Source organism: Myotis daubentonii, chromosome 6 (genome assembly GCF_963259705.1).
Source record: "Myotis daubentonii chromosome 6, mMyoDau2.1, whole genome shotgun sequence".
Taxonomy (NCBI): Eukaryota; Metazoa; Chordata; class Mammalia; order Chiroptera; family Vespertilionidae; genus Myotis; species Myotis daubentonii.
This window is the reverse complement of record NC_081845.1, coordinates 49,863,318-49,889,949: the sequence shown is the minus strand read 5'-3', so window position 1 is coordinate 49,889,949 and position 26,632 is coordinate 49,863,318. Positions and strand designations below refer to the sequence as shown.

At 36.6% G+C, this 26,632-nt stretch overlaps 1 protein-coding gene across 7 annotated transcripts in view; it reads right to left on the bottom strand.

Annotated features, from left to right (window-relative positions):
- EPHA7 (EPH receptor A7) overlaps nt 1–26,632 on the bottom strand; it is a 172,842-nt gene that overhangs the window by 101,949 nt on the left and 44,261 nt on the right. For all 7 annotated transcript variants that reach the window (XM_059700911.1, XM_059700914.1, XM_059700909.1 and 4 more), the window contains exons 4-5: nt 11,175–11,330; nt 9,997–10,332 (exon numbers count right to left, since the gene is read on the bottom strand). In XM_059700911.1, coding sequence (XP_059556894.1) covers nt 9,997–10,332; nt 11,175–11,330 — 492 coding nt within the window. The remainder of the gene's footprint in view (nt 1–9,996; nt 10,333–11,174; nt 11,331–26,632) is intronic.

The window sequence follows — 26,632 nt, the reverse complement described above, 5'->3', positions numbered from 1 at the left end:
TTGTGTGCCCACATGGCCTTTCCGCGGGGTGAGGACACAGGGAGAGAGTGTGAGCTCTCTAGGGTCTCTTCTTATATGGACACTAACCCTCTAGGAAAAGGGCCTCAACCCAAAAAACTCATTTGACCTTAATGATCTCCTTATGGTCTCTATGTTCAAATACAGTCACATTGGGGGTTAGGGTTTTAGCATACGAATTTGTGGTGGAGGGAGGGGGCACAATTCAGTTTACAGCAGTACTAAAACCAAGCTCATGAACAAATTAGCTCTTTCTTCCCAGATCTTAAATATCATTATCCACAAAATAGCAATGCTGAGATAAAAAATTTAAGAAAAGATTAAAATGTATTAAATTGTAATGACGGCTACATAAAACACCATGCAGATCAACTTCTCAGTAACCCCAACATAAACAAAAGTAGTTCCTTACACATATTCATAGAAACAGAAAAGGGTGGATCTGACAGGTTCTGGGATTGAAGAATATGGAGGTAAGATGCAGATGAAGGTGTGGGGCTGAGAACAAAGGTTGTTTAGGGGCATTTCTTTCTATATATTTTAATTAAGAACAATCACAGAACAGTTACATGCTATTGTCTGAAGCAGTCAAAAACTACTAAACAAAAAAATTAACATAATATATGAAAAGCAGGTACCATGTGCTTAAAAGAGTAGTCCTAAGGCCTAATAAAAAAGATCTCAAATCTTAGTTTCCATTCATGCTTCTACTACATTTAATGTCATAAAAAGACATACATTAATTCTATTTTCAGATTTTTAAAATATGAACAGCTATTTAAGTTTTTAAAATTAAAGGTTATTTGTATCTTAATATTTTATAATGGATTACTTAAGCTTTAGTCCTAAATCTCTACTTAAATACCAAGTAGAGATTGAAAACACTCATTTTAAGATTTTTAAAAATATCTATAGTTTCAAGACCAAATCACAAAATAAATTTTTATAGGTGAAATCATTATCCTATGTATCCATTGGCTAATTTAAATAAAATTATAAATATGAATGAAAGTAAGCCTTTAAATATTCATCTTGATGATCTTATAACATCTCTGTTCATATTACAGTGCCAAATAAAGAGTTTATGAGTTGCCCTAGCCAGTTTTGCTTAGTGGGTAGAGCATCAGCTTGCAGGCTGAAGGGTTCGATTTAGATCCAGGGCACATGCCTGGGTTGCAGGTTCGATCCCCAGTAGGGGGCGTCTGGGAGGTGGCCGATCAATGATTCTCTCTCATCATTGATGTTTCTATCTCTCTTTCCCTCTCCCTTCTTCTCTGAAAATTGATGAAAACAAAAAGAATTTATGAATTTGTTCAACAGATTTATTAAGCATGTACCCTGAGCCAAATACGTTACAGGGGCTATTGAATAAGACTGACTAAGATACCACTGTTCTTACAAAGTGAAGTCTAACAAAAAAGACAAGCGTTTCCCAGATAAAATGTGAAGGACGTTACAAGAAACTGCAGGAGCTCTGGCCAGATAGCTCAGTCGGGTGGAACGTCATCTGATAAACCAAAAATGTTGCAGATTCGATTCCCTGTCAGGGCACGTGCCTGGTCGAGGCATGGACAGGAGGCAAACGGTCAATGTTTATCTCTCATATCAGAGTTCTCTGTCTCTCAATTCCTCTCCTCTTCCCTCCCTCCTTCCCCTCCCTCTTCCTCTTTCACTAAAAATCAACAAAAATATGTCCTTGGGTGAGGATTAAAACAAAATGCATGAAATACTTCCTATAAGACAGTACCACACAAAGACTTAATTTTCTCCTGAATTTACATAGTAAGTTTGAGATGTAAAGATACTGTGTAGGCATATGGGTCTTTACATGTAAAGTTACCAGCCCATAATAAGCACTCAATAAATTGTAGTTGTCAGTATTCATGCCAACATAGTTGCATTTCCCATAATAAAAAAGTTTATCAAAAGAGTATCCCAAAATTTATATATTTTAATTATTGATGCCCACTAAAGAAAAACTGTAAATGTACCTACATGTATAATCTTAAATTAATGGTGTCAAAAAATACTTAAATATTAAAGAATTAAACTTCACTAAAAGAATCTAAAACAATGTGTTAAGCAAAGCAGGTAAATTTCTAAAATAGCATGTCCTGTGACAGTGATGGCGAACCTTTTGAGCTCGGCGTGTCAGCATTTTGAAAAACCCTAACTTAACTCTGGTGCCGTGTCACATATAGAAATTTTTTGATCTTTGCAACCAAAGTAAAACAAAGACTTATAATTTTGATACTTATTTTATATATTTAAATGCCATTTAACAAAGAAAAATCAACCAAAAAATGAGTTCACGTGTCACCTCTGACACATGTGTCATAGGTTCACCATCACTGTCCTATGGCATGAATTAGCATGACTGAATTTGCTCTGCCTTTCAGATAAAGCAGGTTTATAAAATAACTAGAAACAAAAAGACATGCGTATTTTGAATGGTTTACTGTTGAAGGAATCTCATTCAGCTGATCTTTCTGTTGCAGACTGTATTAAGTGTGAGTATATATGTGTTTTAACATTAAAATAATTTCTATAACATTTTTGTTGGTGGTGGTGGCTTTTCTTGCACTTATATCTTGTTTCACCTTCTAGAGGCTGTTGCATTAATATTATTCCATATAATCAGTAAATGCTCTCAAACAAGAAAATACTTTTTGCTTAACATCAAGTTCCCTTAAAGTAGAAATCAAGCTTACTAGTATATATTCTTGGGAAATATAAAAATATATAAACTTAAATGGAATTAATTTAGTCTACTTATAACTTGAACTACTATTTTAAGTCATTGAAAAAAATGATCTGAGTTAATTTATGAGAAAAATAGTCATGGTTGAGTCACATTAATAAATATGTGTAAGATACTCTGACAAATACAGGAAATGACTTCTGGCACTGTCTTTTTTTTTCCCAAGTAATTTTGACTATGTATGTTGTATCATATAACCCTACACTTATATTTCATTCGACACTTTCTATAAACATTACAGAAATCTAAGTAAAGGGAATACTGAAGCAAATCTTAATTTTGACAGTGAAATAAGATCTGGGTAGTTGAAAACATAAGGGAAATTAAGACATGCAGGGTTATTTTTATAGTTTCTTAAAGGACAATAAAATCATAGCCAAAAGGCAAATACTATAGTTACCAATGCTCTCTCCCATAGATTACTTTTGTTATTAATATCCTCAGGAAATAACACTTCTTTTTAGGTCTCCTTTTCATTGAACAGTAATTTATCTCCAGGCTATTAAATCAATCTGCAAATTCCCTTATAAAGGGTTATAGAGTTAAATTCAAGCTAAATTCTTTAGGCTAGCAGACCATGATAAGATTATATAACAATAATTCTAAGGTAAAGGGTGCTTGATTGCAATAATCAAGGTCACCACTATATATTTACCATGTGACCTTTCTAAGTCATACACTGTAAACTTCAACATTTTACCTGCAAATGTTATTAATACTTATCTTACCAAATTTACCTGAAAATTTTAATGATATAATGTGTATATAAAGGCTACCTGAACCATTCATCCCTGTACACACAATTGGTGATAAGGAAAATACATTTCTTGAGAGAGAGAGAGAAACTTTGTAAGATATCTTGGCAGAGAAATTGAAATGTTTCCCTACACCACAATGACAGATTTGCTGATATTTTCTCACATTTTCAGAAAATGTCTTCTGCATAAATACATAGGTATAGATAAATACATACCTATCAGTCTACATGTAAGAAACTACTATATGTATTACATCAAATATTACATGGAAGATATAGAAAGTTTAAAACTTTAGCTGGGCCAGTTATGTCACTTGCCTGTACAAAACCAACAAGGTTCTCCCCTTGTCTATCAGAGAGGTATATTTTCCTAAAAATAAAGTTTCCTATTCTCCTTTCCTACAAATTTTTATTCACTAGTTTACACCGCTATTCTCTAAACACACGGAACGTTGCCCTCTCCTTGTGCATGATTTAACTACCTGTAATGGGTGCTGTGAGGGGCTGCCCACATCCCCCCTGGTGAAGGGCTGAAAGACTTATTTGCCCAGCTTCTGAGACAGCTGCCAGAAAGCAGAGCCCAGTTCCCTGCACCCTCTTTAGAAACCCTTTGTCTGGAAAACGACAATTTGTTCCTTACTAAGGTAGCCTGCAACCATAGCTGGCTATCAGAGAGGTGTAAAAGTCTGCCATGCTCTCCTCAACTCTGGACAATCTGAAGGTGCAGTAAAGGTGCAGAGCTCCCTGTGGTGTAGGCTGAGGATTACAATGAGCCTGCATCATAGCTCATCTTCTCTACTCAGTAATACTCCCTCCCCCTCTCTTCTGATGGTGCTGATCGCATGTGCACACCCTAAAATACAACTCCTACACACTATACTCCTGGGGAGCCCAACCTGGGAAATTAGATCCTCTTTCAAGAGATGACGGTTTTCATCCTTATTTGCTTCCCAATGCTATCAATCGCACTAAAAATTACATTATCTGTACACACACTACTATCAATAACTGGCAGTCAACAGTGCACAATGTATATTTTCTACTGTATGATGACTTTGTCTGTTTAATTATGGACATAGGATAGAATCATAAAGGTCTTCTGTCCGAAGTTTCTCCATTACATAGGAGGACTACAAGAATAACTACTACATCCCTTATTAAATCTCTTTGGGGGAAAGACCACATTTTATAATTTTTTGTTGTTTTGCTAACAAAGTTGCATTGTCTAGTTGTTTAAATGATCCCACAGTGAACGGAGGTATTACAGAATTTTAGGGTGGCCTGTTTTTATTAATTTTCATACTTCTGCAGACCATTTTTATGTTAATCCTATTGGTCTATGGATGGAACATAGTGGGAATTATAATGTTTTAAAGGGGGAGCTCCTCTTGAGGGCCTAGAATATAACTTATTTCTTCTCCTTCTGGCAAATTCATATCCATTCTGAAGTTGTAGGATGACTGGCATATTTTCTGTGTGGACATTCCCCCCCTCCCCTCCCCCCCCCCCGTCCCTGCCAAATAGGCAGTCCTTCTTCGGGGTTTCTGTATGTTGTTCCTAACATTTTTACAGCATGCATCACTTTACATCCAAGTGCACTATCTTGAGTTGTGAAATACACATCCTACTACATTATGGGCTCCTCATAAGAATGGGACCATTCTTTACCTTCTGTCCTAGCATTCTCCACAGTGCTTGACACACCTGGTCAGTACAGCTGGATGAATACTTTAAAAGTAGCATTTAAATAGTCAGCTCTTAAGAACACTTATGAAATTACTAGAGGCCTGGTGCACGAAATTCATGCGGGGGTGTGGGGGAGGCCTCAGCCTGGCCTGTACCCTCCCGTAATCCAGGACCACTGGCTCCTAACCACTCGCCTGCCTGCATGCCTGATCACCCCTAACCACTCCGCCTGCCTGCCTCATTGCCCCTAACCACTCTGCCTGTCTGCCAATCACCCCAACCATTCTACCTGCCTGACTCATCGCCCCTAACCCCTCTGCCTACCTGCCTGACTGCCCCTAACTGCTTGCCTGCCTGCCTGATTGCTCCTAACCACTCTGCCTGCCTGCCTGATCACCCCTAACTGCTCGCCTGCCTGTCTGATCACCCCTAACTACTCTGCCTGCCTGATCTCCCCTAACTGCTCGCCTGCCTGACTGATCACCCCTAACCATTCTACCTGCCTGCCTCATCGCCCCTAACCCCTCTGTCTGCCTGCCTGATCGCCCCTAACTGCTCGCCTGCCTGCCTCATCACCCCTAACCCCTCTGTCTGCCTGCCTGATCGCCCCTAACTGCTCGCCTGCCTGCCTCATCACCCCTAACCCCTCTGTCTGCCTGCCTGATCGCCCCTAACTGCTCGCCTGCCTACCTGATTGCCCCTAACCACTCTGCCTGCCTTCCTGATCACCCCTAACTACTCTGCCTGCCTGATCACCCCTAACTACTCTGCCTGCCTGATCATCCCTAACCCCTCTGCCTGCCTGCCTCATCGCCCCTAACTGCCTCTGCCTTGGCCCCCGCCGCCACGGCTTCATCCAGAAGGTCATTCAGCTGTCCAGTCTAATTAGCACATTATGCTTTTATTATTATAGATTAAGACCATATTTGTTCAAGAGAGCCTTCCTATGTAAAGAAGATTGAGCATCATAATGCCATAAATCAAATGTATATGCTTTCCCCTCCACTTATATATTCTAAAAATATCTCCAATATATATGAGTTTGATCCATGTTACTTCACTCTTAATAGATCAATATTATTCTTAAAAAAAGCAATAATAAAAAGAATATATTTCAGCCAGATTATGTAAGTCATATGTTCCTGATAAGTAAATACAAAAACTATCTAAATATGAATATCATAGATTATGCTCTCACTATAGTTCTCATCGTAAAGCTAATTATTGGTTTAAATAATAATTGATCTAAATAATAATTTAGACCAGTAAATTATTGGTCTTAAGATAACTTTAGACTATTCTTAAGATATCTTGTGACCAGCTAAGAGTCACATTTTTTACAAGCCAAATAAAATTAATTTCTCCATCCCCCAAATTTTTGACACATCATTGACAATTCTGAGCCTCCATTATTTTCCCCCCTCATTGCAATAAAGACTTTAGAATGTTTTGCCTTGACATGTTCACAAAGCTTTACTTAAAAAGAGACTAATAAACATTCATCTTGCTACTCAATGAAATATCATTTTTGTAATAAGATTTTTTTAAGTTTTCTCTAATATCATCTCATTTAACAAGATAATACAGGAAGCTAGCTATCATTTTATCCCCATTTTATGTATAAAGAACTTTAGTGGTTCATCCATGAGCACATACCTCCCGTGTACTCAGGCAGAACCGGGCCTGGAACACCATCCTTTGAACACCAGTAACTCTACCACTATCCTGAACAAAAGACAATGTATTTCCATTTCCACAAATGTCGGTACGGTACGGAGGGTCTTGAGCTCCCTGCTCCAACATAATAGAAAAGGAATTACAAAGAGCTCACATTGCCTTTCAAACCCCGGCTGATTATCTGCCATTCTCACTCTGTACTCTTGCCCCCTCACATGCAGGTTCTTTTTTAAAATATATTTTTATTGATTTCAGAGAGGAAGGGAGAGGAAGAGAGATACAGAAACATCAGTGATGAGAGAGAATCATTGATAAGCTCCCCTTGCACGCCCCCCCACCCCCCCACCACCACCACCAGGGATCGAGCCTGCAACCCTGGCATGTGCCAGACCTGGAATCGAACTGTGATCTCCTGGTTCATAGGTAGACGTCCAACCACTGAGCCATGCTGGCCAGACCAGATTATTTTTCTTATATGAGGCATCAGTGGATTTAAACCAGAGATTGAGGTTTAAATTCATTATTGAAGTGACTGCAGCATATACTAGGTGGGAAGTGAGGCTGTGTGGTTAATGGAGGAGAACTTCAAGGATCACTGCAGTTTTCCATGATATTCATGAACATGAACCAAGTTTTAAATCATTCTCCCTTTAAAAATTGCACAAATATTGGTGATGCAGGTGAGGGAAAGTGGGTATACAAATGGAATAGGACAACAGTCACTCACATATTCTACATTTGCTCTATTAAAAAATAATGTAAACCTTTTAAAATTGCCACAGCTTGCTGCCATATTTAAACACTTTTTTTAAAGCAGAAAAAGCTAATGGTGTAACAGTGAAAATTCACAGGTTTTTAGTATTTGAGATATAGTAGAGACTAGACAATTGTGCATTAATATTTCAATATAAAGGTGCAAACCTAGTTTGCTTTTTAACTTTATTCTTCATAAACAGTTTAAGAGCTTTAATGGTATTTAATTTATATACCATAAAATTCACTCATTTTAAGTACACAATTCAATATTTTTAGGATGTTTACAGAATTGTGCAACCATCACAATCTAATTTTTGCACATTTAAAGTACCTCCTCCCCCAAAACAAATAAATCTAGTTTGCTTTTAACCAGAAGAGAATCAATGCCTAAAGCCACTTTACTACTGTGAGATATTTGATTTGAAAATTTATGGAAAGTCTATGACTCACTTAGCTTGTGTAGTATAAATTTGAAAAATTAAACACTGACATTTAAAGAGCAAAAAAAAAAATTCTAATTGGGGTATAAGTTCAGCATCTGTATATTGTATTAAAAGATAATTTAAAATGTTCCTTTACATATTTGATATCAGCAGGAATGCAGCAATTATTCTAGCTCAGTAGACCTCAGAGTCCTATTAATGATTCCAAAGATAGTGCCAGTGTCACAATCATAAATCTAAAGATTTTTGTTGTTGTTAAGCCTCACCCTAGGATATTTTCCCATTTATTTTAAGAGAGAGGGGTAGAGACAGAGAGAAACAACAATGTGAGAGAGACACATTGATTGGTTGCCTCTATCATTCACCCCAACCAGGGCCAGGGCCAGGGATCAGGCCTGCAAATGAGGTATGTGCCCTTGGCTGGAATCGAACCCAAGAACATTCAATCTGTGAGTCAATACTCTATCCACTGATCCAAACCAGCTAGGACAACCTAAAGCGTCTCAAACACACTCACTGTAGAGTTATGATGATAAATTTCAATATAAAGCAACACAAACAAAAATATGTAACAACAACAAGCATTTTAAGACTAGTAAATAGAGTAGGGTAAATAAAATACATCAATCCAAATATCAGTTATTGCTTTTGTCTAATGTTTGAAGATTTAAAAGTCTCTAGGTTATTTTACCTCCAGAATTCTGATTTTACAGGGGAAATCTGATTTGCAATAGCCTTTTAAATATCAAAGAGAAACCTTTAGAATAAGAACCTACTAATCTGTTCAGAATGGTAAGCAGAAGCCATATGCATAGTTTTCATTCTGCAGATATCATTTAAATAGGTAACTTTGCTAAAATTGGCATAGAACTGAAGAATAGATTAGTCTATGTCGAGGAATTTGGGCTAATACTGGTTTTTGACAGTTAGCCAAATATCAAGAAGACCTTGTTATAAGCTTATTATGATGCTCACACAACTCAGGGCTCCAGCGTAGGTCCAGTTTTATTAATGACGATGACATAACACTTGGCTACATCTATACATAGCATCTTCCTTCAGCAGCAAGAATTTTCAAAAGCTTGAGAAAGCCCTCAATTGCTGAAACTTTCTTCAGTAATATTTTTCTGAAGGTTTAGAAAATCTCCAATTCATGAAACTTCCTTCCCAATTTGTACTTTCCAAAACATACTTAGCAACGCGGAGAATGACTGAATAGGGCATCTCAAATGCGAGTAAGAAAATAAGTGAAAACTGCTTTTAGCCCAAATCAACTATAAGTTCATAATCGTGGTTATTATATATCCTAATTCATTTCTTCTGAAATTGTCATGAGACCGCCCCAGTATGAAATTCAATATTGTAAACATTATATCATCACAAATCTGATGAACTTACAATTCCCTGATGCAAAATTTAATTCAGACTTGCCACATGGTATAAATAACGCATTCTATCTGGTAAAATATTGGTTAACACTATGCGAGACAGTGCAGCCAACTCTTCCATTATCCTTAATTCTCAGGTAGATTTTGACCATGAACACATATCACTCAAGAAGGTAAAAATGCAAGTAATATTCTGCATTTCATTTTATCCAATATATCCACTCTTCTCCTCTAGATCTTTCAGCAGACTTTCTAGTCTAAGAGCAGTCTTAACTGGTTTACAATTTATCCCTTTTATTTCTCCTGCCAGATCTCTGGAGGAGATGTTAATGAGTCTAGTAATGGTTTAACAGGCAACAGGAGAAATAACAAAGACAAGCTAAAGGTGTGAATAATCAACAAGCTGGAATAATTGAGTTCTGTGTAGCCAAGTTAAGGAAATATTCAAGTGAGACACCTCACTTATGTAGGGACATTATTCACTTGGTAAAGGCAAACAAAAAACCATACCTGCTTGACCGGTGGTGATACTGACAGCTGCAAAGAGCCTCTGGGATCGGCTTAAGTCAGAAACTCCATTTACAGCTTCAACTTCAAAAGTATAATTAGCGTGGGCCAGCAGGTCCATGACGGTGACATAGTTATCCTCTAATCCAGTCTGCTGGGGCATGTATCCAATGTTACTCCCACAAGGAACACACTCGCCCTGCTCCCAACTGCACCGCTTACACAATATTCTGTAGGTCACATCATTTCTTCCCCCATTGTCTGCAGGAGGACTCCATTCCAAACTTACTGTGGTTTGATTGATGTTGAAAATGAGGTTCTGTGGTGCAGATGGAGGCCCTTCGGAAACCAAAAATAAATAAACAAATAAACAAAAAATAGGAAAAAAAGCAAACAAAATGCACTAAAGGTCCATGTGGGGCATTAAGCTAGTGGCTCAATTACCATACAGGAAACTAGTTGCAATGCTTTCTTTCACATAAACATTTCATTACCTTTCCTAGCGAAGCCATATAAAAGCCTCCTTGAATTCGCTTGGCAAGAGGCTTTATTTATTTTCCATTTAATATGTCAAAATGAAAACAGGATAACAACTGTCTTTGTACTTTTGCCACGGTCTTTAGCTACTTTGCTTCCAAGCAATTAAAAAAGAACAGTTAATGCACCTAAAAAAAACAGTTGTGAAGTTGTTTAAAAATAGTTTTCTTTTTAAGCATATAACAGAGAATACATCTATTCATTTTTAATGCGCTCAAGAATGATTTATAGGACTGTCTGGAATTTGGTTTGGATTTGGGTCTCTCAAGCACTCATTAATTGAAGCACCAAGATGTGAGATTTGCTCTATTTAGTGATGGAATTTTAATTTGCAAACCATTACTTTTTAATCGCATTTCATACACATGTGAGACTCAAATAAATAACTTTTTACTTTTTATGATTCCTATAAATAGATGTGAAAAATATTATTAAAATGCATCTTGATTTTGAAAACATAAAAATTACATTGAAGTTGAAGTAAGGTGTATTTTACATTATTGTTTAGCCTTAGAGGTGTATGAACAAATTTTTAATATTTAATAACAATAAAGATTTGTGAGTGTATTCACAAATTCTATGCCTATATGAATGACAGGAAGGGATCTGAAAGTCCTTTTGTAACTTTACCATTAGGAACTTACTTGTGCACGCAACATATGGTGGGTCAGATGGAGCCCTATAATACCCATCCTCACATTCACATCTTGAGGAACCTTCTTTATCAGAAAAACTGTGAGTTGGGCAACGAGAGCACTGCAGATCTTGAGAGGAAGATTTGTAGAACCCGCGGCCACAGGCTGGGTATGCAAAAGAAAGTGAAAATAGAAGCATGAGAGCAAGCAGACCTTTTTTCAAGCTCAGTAATATTTTGCAAAGAATAAAGTATGAAATATGATTTGTGAAAAACAAGCTGTTTATGATAACCTTTTATGTTAGTATATATCAATAACCATATTTTATGATACTACATTTTAAGACAAAATAATAAAAATGAAATGATACAGCAAACTTGTACCTATAGTTGGCATCAGTTCAAAGTCAAGAGCCCAAAACTAAACATAAGCATAATTTATTTTAGACAAGATATTAAAATAGTTAATTAAGGGTAATGTTGATTTCAATAGAATTAACTTGTTTGTTAAACTGCATTAATACACTCAAAAACTTATGTTTTCTTCATCAAATATAGCCAGTGCGGCTCAGTGGATAGTGTCGGCCCTCAGACTGAGGGATCCCTGGTTTGATTCCTGTCAAGAGCACATGCCTGGTTTCAGGCTCCATCCCCAGTAGGGGGCGTGCAGGAGGCAGCCAACTAATGATTCTCTCCCATCACTGATGTTTCTATTTCTCCCTCTTCCTTCCTCTCTGAAATCATTAAAAATATATTTTAAAAAATATATCTGTAAATTAACATTTTGTGTTAATTTGATTTATAATGAAAAATATAAAAAATAAGTTTAATCATCTACTAGAAACAATGGTGTAAATTTTTTCTCCTGAAAATGATAGAAATATATTCCCTTCCAATTTTCAGAAAACTTCAAAATATAATTTCAACCAATCCTTACTAATAAAAGCCTAAGTGATCACCACGCCTTCACAAGAAGGCTGCACGCACAGCAGGCAAGCACAGGTGGGCGGGGCTGGGCTTGACACTGCGTGTGCAGCATGGAGCCCGCCGGGGGTCCCGCCTCCATGCGGCAAGGCCTGCCTGGGGATCCTGGGGGTGCCGCCTCCCGCTCCACGGGTTGCAAAGGCGGGACCCCCGGCTCTGGCCTACCTCTTTGGGGCAATCCGTTGAGGAGCCCCGGATGGGTGGGCAGGGCCTACCTCTTTGGGGCCATCAGGCTAGGGGACATCCCCCTCTCCCCAAGTGCACAAATTTCATGCACTGGGCCTTTAGTTTAACTTATAAGACAGGTTGCTTTCCAATAAGTGAATTCCCTTGTTATTAATAATAATGAAATCTCATAAATAGGAGACACCTATTCCACCAGCATTAAGGAGAAAGCCATCAACTATAAACAGACTGAGGACTGTTTCTCCCCAGCTGAGAGAAGCTTAGGGTATAGTCACACTAACACAGCAAATGCTCTCAGCAATGAGTAGATAAGTACAGAAAACATAGCTATCACCTCCTACTGAAGTTGTTTTTACCCATTTACATCTTATTTATTATTAAATCAAGTAACCTTGAACCATTTACTATCACTGGATATTTTCTATATTTATTTTCAATTAAAATTTAGCAAACTAAAATTATATTATCTCAACATTTTTTATTAATAGATGGTATTATACATTGAACATATTAAATAAATTCAATGTATCCTTCATATTTTTAAATGAATATCTATTTATGTTTTAGTGACCTTCAAATTTGATAGAAATTAATAAATCATATCTATAAAGATTTGTTAATATTTAACCTAAATTTACATTTAAGTTTATTTAATGTTCTTAACTTGGGCATTATTCAGTAACTGAATCACATTTTCACTATTTGGTGGGAAAAACAATCTTGTTTTTTTTAAGAAGGTATATTCTCCAGAAAAAAAAATGGTGAATCATTCTCTATTTTTGTTCACATGCTGATTTTTTAACTCGTGATTTTGATACCTTTGAGAGTTCAAAATCACCTTCTGAATTTCAAGAAAATAAGCCTGTTTTACATGAAGAAGATGGGTAATTTAGATAACTTAGAAACTTAATTTAAAGATCTGTTATATTGTGATAGATAAGTGTTAGATACAGAAACAGCACTACAATCAACTCTTTGTAAATATACCATACACTACTGAGCTCAAAAGCCAGTCCGCCTTTGGTTGGCTTCCTCAATTCATACAGGAGGAAAACACACATAACATATTAAGCAACGAAGCTTAATGTACCTTCACATGTTCTCAGCAGCAATTACTACAAATCTAAGGCATCAAGAGAACAATGAAATTGATTATAAAATAATATAAAAAATATAACACTTAAAATGTTTAAAAAGATAAGATCTTGCCACATAAAAGAATGGTGAACTGCTAGGTTAAAGAACTGAACATGAATTTCTCAGCCTTTCTTTAAGTATTCACTGTTTCTTGCTCTAAGTATTATTTGTAATTCAACATCCAGATATACCATCCATAAAATAGAGAAGGCAATGCTTTATTCACAACCTGAAGCTTGATAACATTAAGACCCAGAGAATTAAAAAAGAAAAAGAGACAGTAACAAAGAGAGGGAGGGAAGGAGGGACGGGAGGGAGAGAAGGTGTACGTGGAGTCTTTGATGATATCATGTGCATATTTACTTAGATTTTACAGGGAGAGGAGGTTAGGAAGCAGGGAGATGAGAACACAGTGGCAATATGATTTAACATCTACAAGGGAAGTCTTCCAGAGTTACTAGGCAGCAAACTACCTAGTGCAATCCCTCAAATTCCCATGCTCCAATTGCAAATATAAGCCTCTAACGAAAGGCTTATTCCTGTTTTCCTCACAAACAAAGAGGTACATTTTTTTTTCTCTCTCAACATACATGATTTGTAGAATATAGAGGGTAGAAAACTGTAAAATCCTTATCATTCAACTTTCACATTTACATTAAATTCTGTTACCACTTTAACAGATAAGACAATAGATTTGAAGCAAAAGTAACCTGAGTTCTTCAAATAAGTCCATTTGTCTAGGTTGAAACTGGATTTAAAACGCAGGACTACTGATACGCAACCATGTGCTATTCCACCAGTGTCGACTGTTGAATGAACCATAGTTTGGCACTTATTCAATGGCTACCAAGGGCTTTCGCAACCCTAAAAATTTATTTTCAATGTGTCCCTATTTCTTTAATTATACCCCGTTACAAATTTAAAGCTATTTTTAACTTAGAAAACTATGAAATAATATTCTAACATACCTACAGAAGAGATATTAAATTGGTATTCTTAATTTCATTATGAATTTTGTCACTGACAATTCCTGCAAAATTATGGAGAACAACCATGGCTATTATTAAATAGATAATGACAGAAACAATATTGGAAAATGTGGTCATAAAAGTCAACATTTTTTCTTTGAAGTAATATTTTGTTTCAGTTCAGTTAATATTGAAAATAATGAGCTGTAACAGGAGAGTATTTTACTTAACCTCTATGGCACTATTAATTTGGACTTATTAAAAAGAAGTTCAGGAGTTCCCCCCGCCACCCCCCGATTCACAGTTTCACTTTCTGCAGTTTCAGTTACCCACATTCAATTGGCATGGCTCCATGATCCGGAATCACCCAAAGCAGATGATTCTCCTGATGTATTATTCTCTGTCAAAGATCAATAGTAGCCTAACCAATGTCACATTGCCTACTTCATTCACCTCACTTCATCTCATCATTGCATCATCTCACAACATCACAAGAAGGAGGATGAGTATAGCACAACAGGACTTTGAGAAAATCCACATTCACATAACTTTTATTATAGTACATTGTTATAATCCTATCTAATAAAAGAGAAAAATGGTAATTGGCGTACGACGATACCCTTTTCATTGGCTAATCAGGGCTATATGCAAATTAACTGCCAACTAAGATTGGCAGTTAATTTGCATATGTAGGCACAATGCAGGGAGGCGAAAGGGAAAGCAGGAAGAAGCCCCCTGCCACTGACAGTGATCAGAAACCCAGGGGGGAGCTAAGAGCTGGGGGGCAGGGCAAAGGCAGCCCTAGGGCCGCCTTTGCCCTGCCCCCCAGCCATGATCGGAGAATCAGGTGCCTTTTCCGCCCTGGCCAGTGATAGCAGGAAGTAGGGGTGGAGCCAGTGATGGGAGCTGGGCACGGTCGAAGCTGGCAGTCCCGGGAGCTAGGGGTCCCGTGCCTGGGCCTAAAGCGGAGCCCACGATCGCGGGGCCGCTGCAGCTGCGGGTCCCCGCTGCCCGGGCCGGACACCTAGGCCAGAGGCGTTAGGCCTGGGTAGGGGCGGAGCCTGCAACGGCAGGGAGCTGGGGGTCCCCTGCCCAGGCCTGACACCTCTGCCGGAGGCCTCAGGCCTGGTCAAGGGGCCAATCCGGTGATTGGTGATCGGAGGGTGATGAGGGTCAACTCCTCTGGCCGAGGCATCAGGCCTGGGCAGGGGGCGGAGCCGGGGATTGGGGGGATAGGATGGTCCCCTTGCCCAGGCCTGAAGCCTGGGTCAGAGGCATCAGGCTTGGGCGGGGGGTGGAGCAAGCGATCAGAGGGAGATGGGGGTCCCCTGCCCAGGCATGATTCCTGGGCCAGAGGCCTCAGGCCTGGGCGGGGGTCAGAGCCAGTGATCAGGGGGAGATGGGTGTCCCCTGTCCAAGCCTGACACCTCTGGCGGAGGCGTCAGGCCTGGGCAAGGGGCCGATCCTGCGATTGGAGGGTGATGGGGGTCAACGCCTGAGGGCTCCCAGTATGTGAGAGGGGGCAGGCTGGGCTGAGGGACACTCCCCCCCACACACACACCCAGTGCACGAATTTCGTGCACCGGGCCCCTAGTTGTTATCTATAATAATAAAAGTATAATATGCTAATTAGATCAGACGTCCTTCTGTCCTTCTGGACAAAGCCGGGGCTTCGAGGGAAACCCGGGTCCCAGTTGCCTGCCGGCGCCCGGAAGAAAGCCCGGGTCCCGGGTGCCAGAGGGAAGCCGGTGCTAGCAGCCGGGGGAAGGAAGGCCTACTCTTGCACGAATTTCGTGCATTAGGTCTCTAGTTTTATTATAGGTTAATTATTGTCAATCTACTGTGCCTAATTTATAAATTAAGTTTTATTATAGGTAGGTATGTAAAGGAATAAAACATAGTAAATACATAGTATAGTGTGAGGTGCTATTCATGTTACAGGCCTCCACTGGACATCTTGGAATGTATCCCCCACAAATAAGGGGTGTTACTGTTCAAAATTTTTGGAGCTATGGTATTAAGTCAAGAATGTGCAATAACCTAAGCTGTCTTTTACGATAACAGTGAGCAATTGGGTGGTTAAAAAGTTTGGGAAGAAAGTAACAGATGCTCTTAAAAATTAAAATTTTAGATGAAATCACGACATGAAATAACTTCAGTAAAATACTCAGTGACAGAAACTGGGGTGGAGTGACATATCTGAGAGTCAACCACATAGGAAGAATCAGATGAGTTCTCAAAACTGCTCCAAAAAGGCTACCTGGAAATCAAGACAATTTGTCTTCTGTAAATGCAGCTGCTTTTCTAAGAAGTACTAATGAAAACATTTTTAGGGGTAAATGACTTCTGAAACCTCAAACAAAGACAAATTCACTTCATACATAACTACAAAATATACAGAAATAACTTTCTAGGAATCATGCAATCACAGTTTTAAAACTTTTCTTCCTTTGCTTTATTTCTCAATTTGTTCAACAGCATTTGAACTGAAAGAAAACTTTAATTAATATACTATGCGACTATGGTAAAGTTAGTTACAATAAAAAACATACCATTTTAATTTCCTGCCTTTTGATGTTTTTGCTTTTTAACTGAACATTGTATGTGTGTGTGTGTTTATATTTTTTCTGTTTTAGTGAATTTATTGGGGTGACACTGGTTAATAAAATTATACAGGTTTCAAGTGTTCAGTTCTATAATACATCATCTATATATTGTATTGTGTGTTCACTACCCCTTTATGTAATGTTTCATCACATTGATGAAGTTGGAAATATGTAAAAAACTGTTTTCAATATTTCATTACTTTTGTAAAAAAAATAATCTACCCATTAATTTAGTAATAGTTCTTTTTCAGTGTTACCACAAAGGCCTCAGATTAATTCTTTTGAATTTTTTTTTTAGCCCTTAGGGCCTTAATGAATAAAATAACATAAAAATTCATTATTCTAGAGCCAATAAGCATAGTCTTGTCAGATTTCATATACTAAGCAAGTTTCACTTGGTCTGTTCTCTGGAAAAATACCAAAGAAAAAAAAGGGGGGATCAAGGAAGCACATGAAATTTCTGTTTACTAGAGAGTAACTTTATTATTTATTTCAATATATCCACTAAATTATATTGCAGTATATTTCAAAATCAGTTATCGTATCTACTACAATGAAAGAAATGTCACATAACATATTTAATTTCAACCATTTTAAATAATGTTGTTCTATGTAATTTGAAATTGGTTCAAATAATATTGGAATTTAAATTCCTTTAGGAAGAACACAAAGGCAATAGGGTTTATAAGTAAATTACTTAAGAGTTATAATACTGCAACAAAATATCTATCAACACAGGGCTATTTAACGTATAAGGGAATTAATACTGAATCCTTGTACACTGATTCTCAATTAAAGTCTCCTGACAAGTGCACATTCTATAGCTGTCTTCAATGGATGTGAGTGTTTAAGTAATGGGTGCTAGGTCTCTGAGTATATACCTCCAGGAGGCAGTCTGTGGAGCAATCAGGGTACGGGTCTAACGCCTCTGTGTTCTCAATAAACAATCATAAAAGCCATCCTAAAAGCCATAGACAAATGTCCACCCTTTAGGCTAAGCAATTAGGTGAAATGGAATATCTCTTCCTTTTGAGTGAGGGTGCAGATACTCAGAATTGACCTGGTTCTTTAGGTTTATCACCTACCAGGGTAAACCTAGGGGATATTTTATCTTATTATATTTCTAAGGACCCTATCCCAGAAAATCCACATACTTCTAGAGTTCTATAGCCAAGAAATATTCTCTGGTCTTTAATGGGCCAATTTCTTGGAAATCTTAAGCTCCAAGTTTAATTTCAGACATACCGGACAAAGGCATTGATAATCTATTTTCTTAGTCATCTATGCTACATGACTGCACATTAGGGATTCCTGGAAAGACGCCAATGCCTTGGGCCTATCACAGTAACTGAATCATTCCTGGAGCTTGGACATTTCTATATTGTAAAAGAATTTCCAGGTTTTTAGAATCATCATTCTGTAGTTTCCAGGTTTCTTCTCAGACTATCAAAGTCTCTAAAGAATGCATAATCACAAAACACTTCCACCATAAAATTTATGAGGGGGTAAAATGAGATATTGAGAAATCTAAAAGTTAGAATTTAAGAAAAATAAACATTCGTTAATAAGCCAATCAAAAAATGCAAATAATCTGAGTAGATATTTCTCAGTGGAAGATATACAAATGACCAATTCACACTCAAAAAGATGCTCAACATCATTAGCCATCAGGGAAATGCAAATCCAAACCACAATGAAATCACACTTATACCAAGTACAATGGCTATAATAAAAAAGACAGATAAAACAAGTGTTGGTAGAAATATGGAGAAATAAGAACCCTTATTACTGTTAGAAATGTAAAGTGTTGCAGCCACTTTGGAAAAAAACTGATAGTCCTTTTAAAGTTTAAGCATTTACCATATTACCCAATAGTTCCACTGGTAGGTATAGACCCAAGAAAAATGAAAACATATAGCAACAGAAAAACTTGTATATAAATATTCATAGCAGACTTATTCATAATTACCAAAAAGTATAAACAACCCAAATGCCGACCAAAAAACAAACAAACAATTGGGGTATTATTCAGCCACCAAAAGAAGTTAAATACTGACACGTTACACATGAATGAATCTTGAAAACATTATGCTAGGTGAAGAAGCTTAGTCACAAAAGATCATATATTATACTAGTATAATTAGATTAATGTGAAATATTCATAAAAAGCAAATCTATAGAGATAGAAAGTAGATTAGTGGTTGCTAAGGGCTGGAACAGTGAGGAGAAATGACAAGTGACTATTAATGGGTACAGGGTTTCTTTTGGAGGTGATGAAAATGTTCTAAAATTAATTTGCAGTGACAGTTGAACAACTCTATGACTATACCAAAAAACACTGAATTGTTCACTTTAATGGGCATATGAATTATATTTCAGTAAAGCTGTTACATATAATAACAACTATTAATATATGACTTCAAACTGAACATTTAAGTAAACAAAGAAAAATTATTAAATTTTATCTGTTGATAATATATTACTTTGTCTAACACATCTATATATATAAAAGCCTCAGTGACAGTCCAACCATTTGACCATCCAACCGGTAGCTATGACGCACAATGACCACCAAGGGGCAGACGCTCAATGCAGGAGCTGCCGAGCTGTAGAGACTTGGCAGCTGTGGTTCTCGGGTGACGCACCTGGAACAAGAGAGGAGGGACCCCGATTCTTGGGTGTGTCACCTGAGAACCACCCTCTCGCAATCTGGGACCCCTCAGGGGATGTTGGAGAGCCAATTCTGGCTCAATCCCCGCAGGCCAGGCTGAGGGACCCCACCAGTGCACAAACAGGCCTCTAGTGTATTCTATATTCATCTATTTTTATAAAGCTGCATTTAGGTAAAATAAATTAACTATAAATTATTTAAAAATTTGGAAAATCTATAATCAATATATTCTTTTTTACCCATTTGGTAATTTTAGAGACACATAAATAATAATTTATCTTTTATCTGAGGAGTAGCAATTTTATCTGAGTAATTAAATAACAAAATAGATTCTTATCAATACCAAGTTTATATTTAGGGGAGATTTTTGATACATTATATATAAAGTGAGTTTTGAGTGAATATCTGAATAGATCTTATTCTTATTTTTCATTCACATCATTTTTCCAGACAACGGCCTGGTTTCCTTCTTTCCTAACCCTCTCAATTCTTCTTCCATGAGCTAATTGAATACAACTAGATTCAGCTTCCTCAGGTCTTACTCTGTTTCCAGACCTGTGATTTTAAGCACAATTGAACTTTTTCTGAAGGAATTATGTGTATGTGTCTGTGTGTAAAATATGAGGCTTTGCAGATGTTTCCGGCCACAGTTATGCAGCTGCAAAAAGTCTATTAATTACAAACTATAAGTGGATTGTTCTGTAATTGAAAGTTTCTGAGCTTTAATATTATTGCATAATCTACATACATATACATAGTTAGGGATTCTAATGAACGCTGTTATTTTATTTATTGCAGATGGACATTTTATTTCATTCAGGCAAAGTGAGCCTGTTTCCATAGGAGCTTTCAAATATTTGTGTCATATTAATGTTCATGCTTCTATAATGCAAAGGGGAAAGCGCAGCTTATAGAAATAGTACTCCCACTGCTCGAAGTGCTGACCTCATCTGGGACAGACAGATCCAGATTCAGTATTTTAATCCTATTGACAGTGCCTCAGTGGGAATAATTACAAAAGTCTGCCTGAAAGCCAGACCTCCTGTCACTGATATGCTATGATTTCTCACATTGAGAATGAACAGCGGGCAGGGAGGATAAAAACTACATGATGTAATTGAGTTTATTACAGTTTGTGAGGCACCAGCCAAATTACCCAACAACTAATTTGTAAGAGTTTAGAAAAGAAATGATGCACAATACAAAGTTTGTGACAACAGGTGCTCAAGTAAGGGAAAAAAATTAGGAGATTTTTAAAATGAAAAAGAAACATTAACTTCAGGGCATTATTAAATATGTGTTATTTACTTGTGTTGTTTAATTTAGTACTTTTATAGATTGCATTTAGGGGAAAGGAAACATATATGAGAAGTTTTTTTAAAAATTTGGTTTTAAGATATAGACTGTAAAAGGAAATAAAGCATTATGCAAACACAGTGTTTTCTCCTTTATTAAATTATCAGGTTGGAATACGCTAAGAATTTTGCTGCGATCTAGCATTAAAATACTCTATTTTATCAGAATATCGCCATAATTAAGATGTCATTACAAAATGATTTAAAAGAAATAAAAAGATGTCAAGTTAGAACATTCAAAATCTCTTTTGCATTCTTATTCTACTTTGTAAATATTAGGCTACACTGAAGAGCTAATGTGTTACAGCAAAAGAGAACTGGATTTTAACTGAAATGACGTGTGTTCAGATCGACTCCACCACAGAGGCACACAATGTGGACAAAGCCACCTCACATTCCTGGGTTTCCATGATCGTGCTTTCTAATTAATTATCAAGTCTGGAGACATACCAGTTATTTTTCTGTTTGTAAAAGGTGGTTTTAACAATAATACAACAATCAGTTATCCAGCTGTTAAAACTCCTATAAACTGTCTTCAAGAAATGCTTTAAAAACACGTTTCTCCCACCATCACCACATCCCCAAACCCCACATACAAACAAACATCCCCCTAGTCCATTGATGGTGAACCTTTGGAGCTCGGCGTGTCAGCATTTTGAAAAACCCTAACTTAACTCTGGTGCCGTGTCACATATAGAAATTTTTTGATATTTGCAACCATATTAAAACAAAGATTTATATTTTTGATATTTATTTTATATATTTAAATGCCATTTAACAAAGAAAAATCAACCAAAAAAATGAGTTGGCGTGCCACCTCTGACATGCGCGTCATAGGTTCGCCATCACTGCCTTGTCTCTCAATGGTGCTTCAGTGAGAGTGGGAAAGATGGGTTCTAAAAGGGTGCCCTACCTCCCCTACCATTCCTGTGCAACAATTCACCTCTAATTCTTGCTGTATCATTGTCGTCAAGCCCTGTCTGTGTTCTCAGGGGTGTGCACATTCATTTTGATTCATGCAAATAAGTATCCTGAAATAAAAGTTTGAAAATTAAGTAAATTACTTAAAATCAACTCTCATAAAAGGAAAAATTCAAAATGAAATCAGACCCTTCTGGATCTCACTCAATATTGCCCTAATAGGTTCAATATGAGAGATCAACCTATAGATAAAAAATGAATTATATCTGAAATCTCAGAATTTAGTAACCTCACTGGAAAACAACTATAATTACAGTAATCTTAAGCCTAATTCAAGTGTATATCTAAGTATAGTTATGGGGTTGCCATGATTTAAAACACTTAAATAAGGGAAAGCCAACTGACCAAATTCAAACATTCATTACTTATTTTCAGTAACTAAAAAACGTGGCTTATTTTTAACAACATTATTTTATTTTTCTAAAAGATTTCCTTCAGGTCATGTCATCATGAACAAAAGGCTGCAACAGGAGGGGTCTTAAACAGCAGCTGGTGTTAGGAAGCTTTTAGACACGGGGTACAATTTACTCTAGCATTTATGCCACTCTCAAGTTAAGTTTCAAATATTGCTCTTATGTTTATTATACATTACATAATTTTAGTTTTAGTATTCATTCTCATTATGCTAAACTATTCCTCACAGTTTCAAAACACATCAAGAAAGGTCAGATAATGTGGGTTCTACATAAAAAAAAAAAAAACGATGTAAAATATATGAGAATTCCTTTTTTGAAAAACGAGTACTCTTCACATAATCATTTTTAAAACAACATTTCTTAAAAGATAAAATTTATATTCTCAAGGATAGATATTGTTAAGTTCTTCACATAGGCCTCACTTCAAAAATTGGAAAAGGCAATACGTCTTGTCCTTCATGTAAATAACCAGTTTGGCTTCTTCTCCACCTGGATTAGCTTCATGACCTTTGTAAATTTGTTTTTTTTTTCTGAGGCCCATTTTTCCATATCTAAAAGAGAAACCTGATAACAAGATGACCTTCTAAGATGGTTGTGAATTGCAGTACATAATTCATGTGAAGAATTTAGCACAGTGCTAGGGTAGAATAAGCACTCAATAAATAACTATTATGATGATGTCACAAAGTAATTTTCCATGCAAGTTTTTGATCTCACTCTGGTTTCTACCTTGATAAACACTGAGCCACTTCCCCACTTCCAGATGTGTATTTAAACAAGACACACAAATTATTAGGCAATTATAGCCAAATTTCTTATTCCCTGATAAAATAATTATTGTTTGTCTATTCTTTGCATTGTCAGGTAATGGACCAAAGATATATCTGCTGAAAAACAAATATGATGACATCTAAATAGCATATTACCTTTGACCTGCAATCAAATGGCATGCATAAGCTTTTGATTATGTGCTTCAGCTAATTAAGATTCTGATATTTTATACAAGTTACTCTTATAAATTATAAATATTGTGCCTTAATTTGTGCTTAATTATCTCTATTTCAGTGATGAATATAGATTGAAAATTCACCTTTTCTGCCAAACTGTAGCATTTCTTCGATGTGAAGTGATAAAACTAGTCAGTGCAGGTAGACATATAGGAAAGGTGTGTAGGGACATATGACTGACCAATTATATTTACCCTGGAGAGCTATTTGTGGCAGTTATTGGCTCGTTTCTCAGTGAGGCTAATAGTGGATCTAGCAATATCAGAATATTCCAAAAGGGCACGTTGTTTCAAATTCAAAAATCTTCAGCTAGACAAGAAATCGACATCCTATATAATAAAAGCCCAGGGACCAAAACAGCGGAACCATCGGAATGACCAGGACAACCAGAATGACAACAGCCCCTCGCCCCTGCCAGCCCCGCCCCCAACTGGACCCTGAACCCCGATCAGGGGCTCCCATCAGGGCAGGCTGGCTAGACCCCACCTGTGCACTGGGCCTCTATCCTATATAATAAAAGGCTAATATGCAAATTGACTGAACAGCAGAATGACTAGTCACTATAACAAACACTGACCACCAGGGGCAGATGCTCAATGCAGGAGATGACCCCTGATGGTCAGTGCACTCTCTCAGGGGGAGCGCTGCTCAACCAGAGGCCTGGAGCTGGGCTCACCACTGGAGAGCACAGTGGCGGTGGCGGGAGCCTGTCCTGCCTCCGTGGCAGTGCTAAGAATGTCCGACTGCCAGTGTAGGCCCACTCCCTGTAAGAAGCAGGCCTAAGCTGTCAGTTGGAAATCCCCTGAGGGCTCCCAGACTGTGAGAGGGCACAGTCCAGGATGGGCTCCCCCCGCCCCCCCACCGAGTGCACAAATTTCATGCTCTGGGCCTCTAGTATAAATATAAATGTCTGAGATTCCATTATGTTTAACAAAGTGAACATATTTTAGTTCAATTTAAAGCAATAAAATTAGACTACTTTATGAGTGATTTCCTCAATAACAGGTTTTTCTCCTGCAATATACTAAGATCTGCATATCTCTAGAAAAGTCTTTAAGATACATAGTCAAAATAATGAGTTAATTCCATCTTAATCTTTTAAAGAGAAGTCCTTCCTTTTGAAGCAGTCTCAGACATGCCTTTTCACTATCAGTTTTCTGCAATAATTTCAAAAATTATTAAAACAAAATCATCAGTGAAATCAATCTTTCTAGCTATTTTGTAAAGACTACATTTTTCTTATTTAGTCAGTTAAAAATGTGGATCAATACTAAGTCTTGTGAAGCAAATAACCCTAAAGCAGTTTAATGCCATTTGAACATGTGGGGAGATAAATAATCATTTCTATTATGTCATTAAAAAAAATTCTGAAGATCATAAAAAAATAAGTTTACCCTGGAGCATGACATTTTAAAAAGATGCATCAGAGCAATGAGGAAACTCACTCAATTCTTAAAGTTTAGAAATAAAAGAAAATAACAGGCAGAATAAATCCTACAACAAATAATGTTGCTGACCATCAATCCTTTATCTAAAAAAAGAAGTTCGCTACACACATACACAAAAAGCAAACAGACATAAACATATATATATATATATATATATATATATATATATACACACACATATGTATATATATACATACATACAATATAAATAATCACTAGAGATCTAAAATAGTAAAATTCTATTAGTAGATTCCCATACTTTCTAATCCTTATAATAGAATATCAGTTCATAGCTAATTTTCCTCTCTATACCAAGCAAATGATCTGTCACAGCTCTCTCTGTATCTTATCCACTTTGCATCTATAACATTTTGCAAACAGATAATGTGGGTACTACCAGAATATCTTTTAATATAATTTTTAGTAAAGTGTAGAAAAAGTACCTATGCTTAATATGAAAAAGACATCTAATTTAGTTCTTTATTTAAGAATAACTAACTCATTCTCCAAAATCAAAAATAGGAATAGTCTAGGTTTAGATAATCTAGAATTGTATACACAAATTCCTTCATTCCTGGTAGTAATTTGAAACTAGACAGGACACTATTAAAATAAATTCTTGTAATTAACATTTCTATTGGAAAACACAGAAATATCACTGATGCTTTACACTATGAAAAATGATTTCAATTTATTTCTTACTGGCTCTCTTTCAAATTTTAAAAACAATTATTGTATAGTAAACAAAAACTCATTTAAGAAAACTGGGCTATTACATCTTTTATTTTCTTTTATTATGAGCATACACACACCCTGGTGTACATTTTTGTTTTCCCATTCAATTTCTTATGTTGCTAAGATAAATTAATTCATTTAGTCTATGACCTATGGGGTGAGGAGCATGACAAAACTAAAGGTGAAAGCCTGTTTATATGCATATATATTATTTTACTACTTTCAAGTTAATACTTAAACCTAACAGAAAACAGGATAAAAACATATTACTCTTAACATTAAGAGTAAGCTCACAAAGGCACTACAAAGTATTGGACGCAATATATAGCCCTGCATATTTCAATCTGAAACAATTGAGAAATTTAGGTGAAATGCTGGTTTCTCCAGGGAAAGGATAATAATGTAAATGTGAGCATTTCTAAATAAGAAATTTGTTGAAAGTTCTCTGGAATAGAATGATTGATTCTATGTCTGCACTAATGGTGCTATAATATAATATTGTGTACAGAAAACTGATCATGCATAAAACCTTCCTAATTAATTATAATGAAATCATCTCAAAACCTTCCTAAATGTTTGGAAATATAAATTTATACTAACCAGAATACAGATAATAAGGAAGGAAAAAAAAAAGTTCAAAGACTGTACCTGAATAAAATAGTGAAGAATAATACAGAAAAAAATTGGATGGCACACTGTGAGGACATACCCACAGAACACACACTGTCCAGGTGGAATGGGTCAGACGATATTTTCAGAACAGATTTATTTTTCAACATTTAAGTTGAATTACCCTTTGGTGTACATGTTCAACAAAAGACTGATAAGAATATTAGTTGTCTGTATGTCAAAATAAACAGAATGCCTAAATCCAAGGTGTGACTAACTTAGTCCTGTGTAACTTAGGGATAATCTAGCATTTTATAAGATCTTGTGAAAAACACACTTTTGTGAGAGGATGTATACTAATAGAA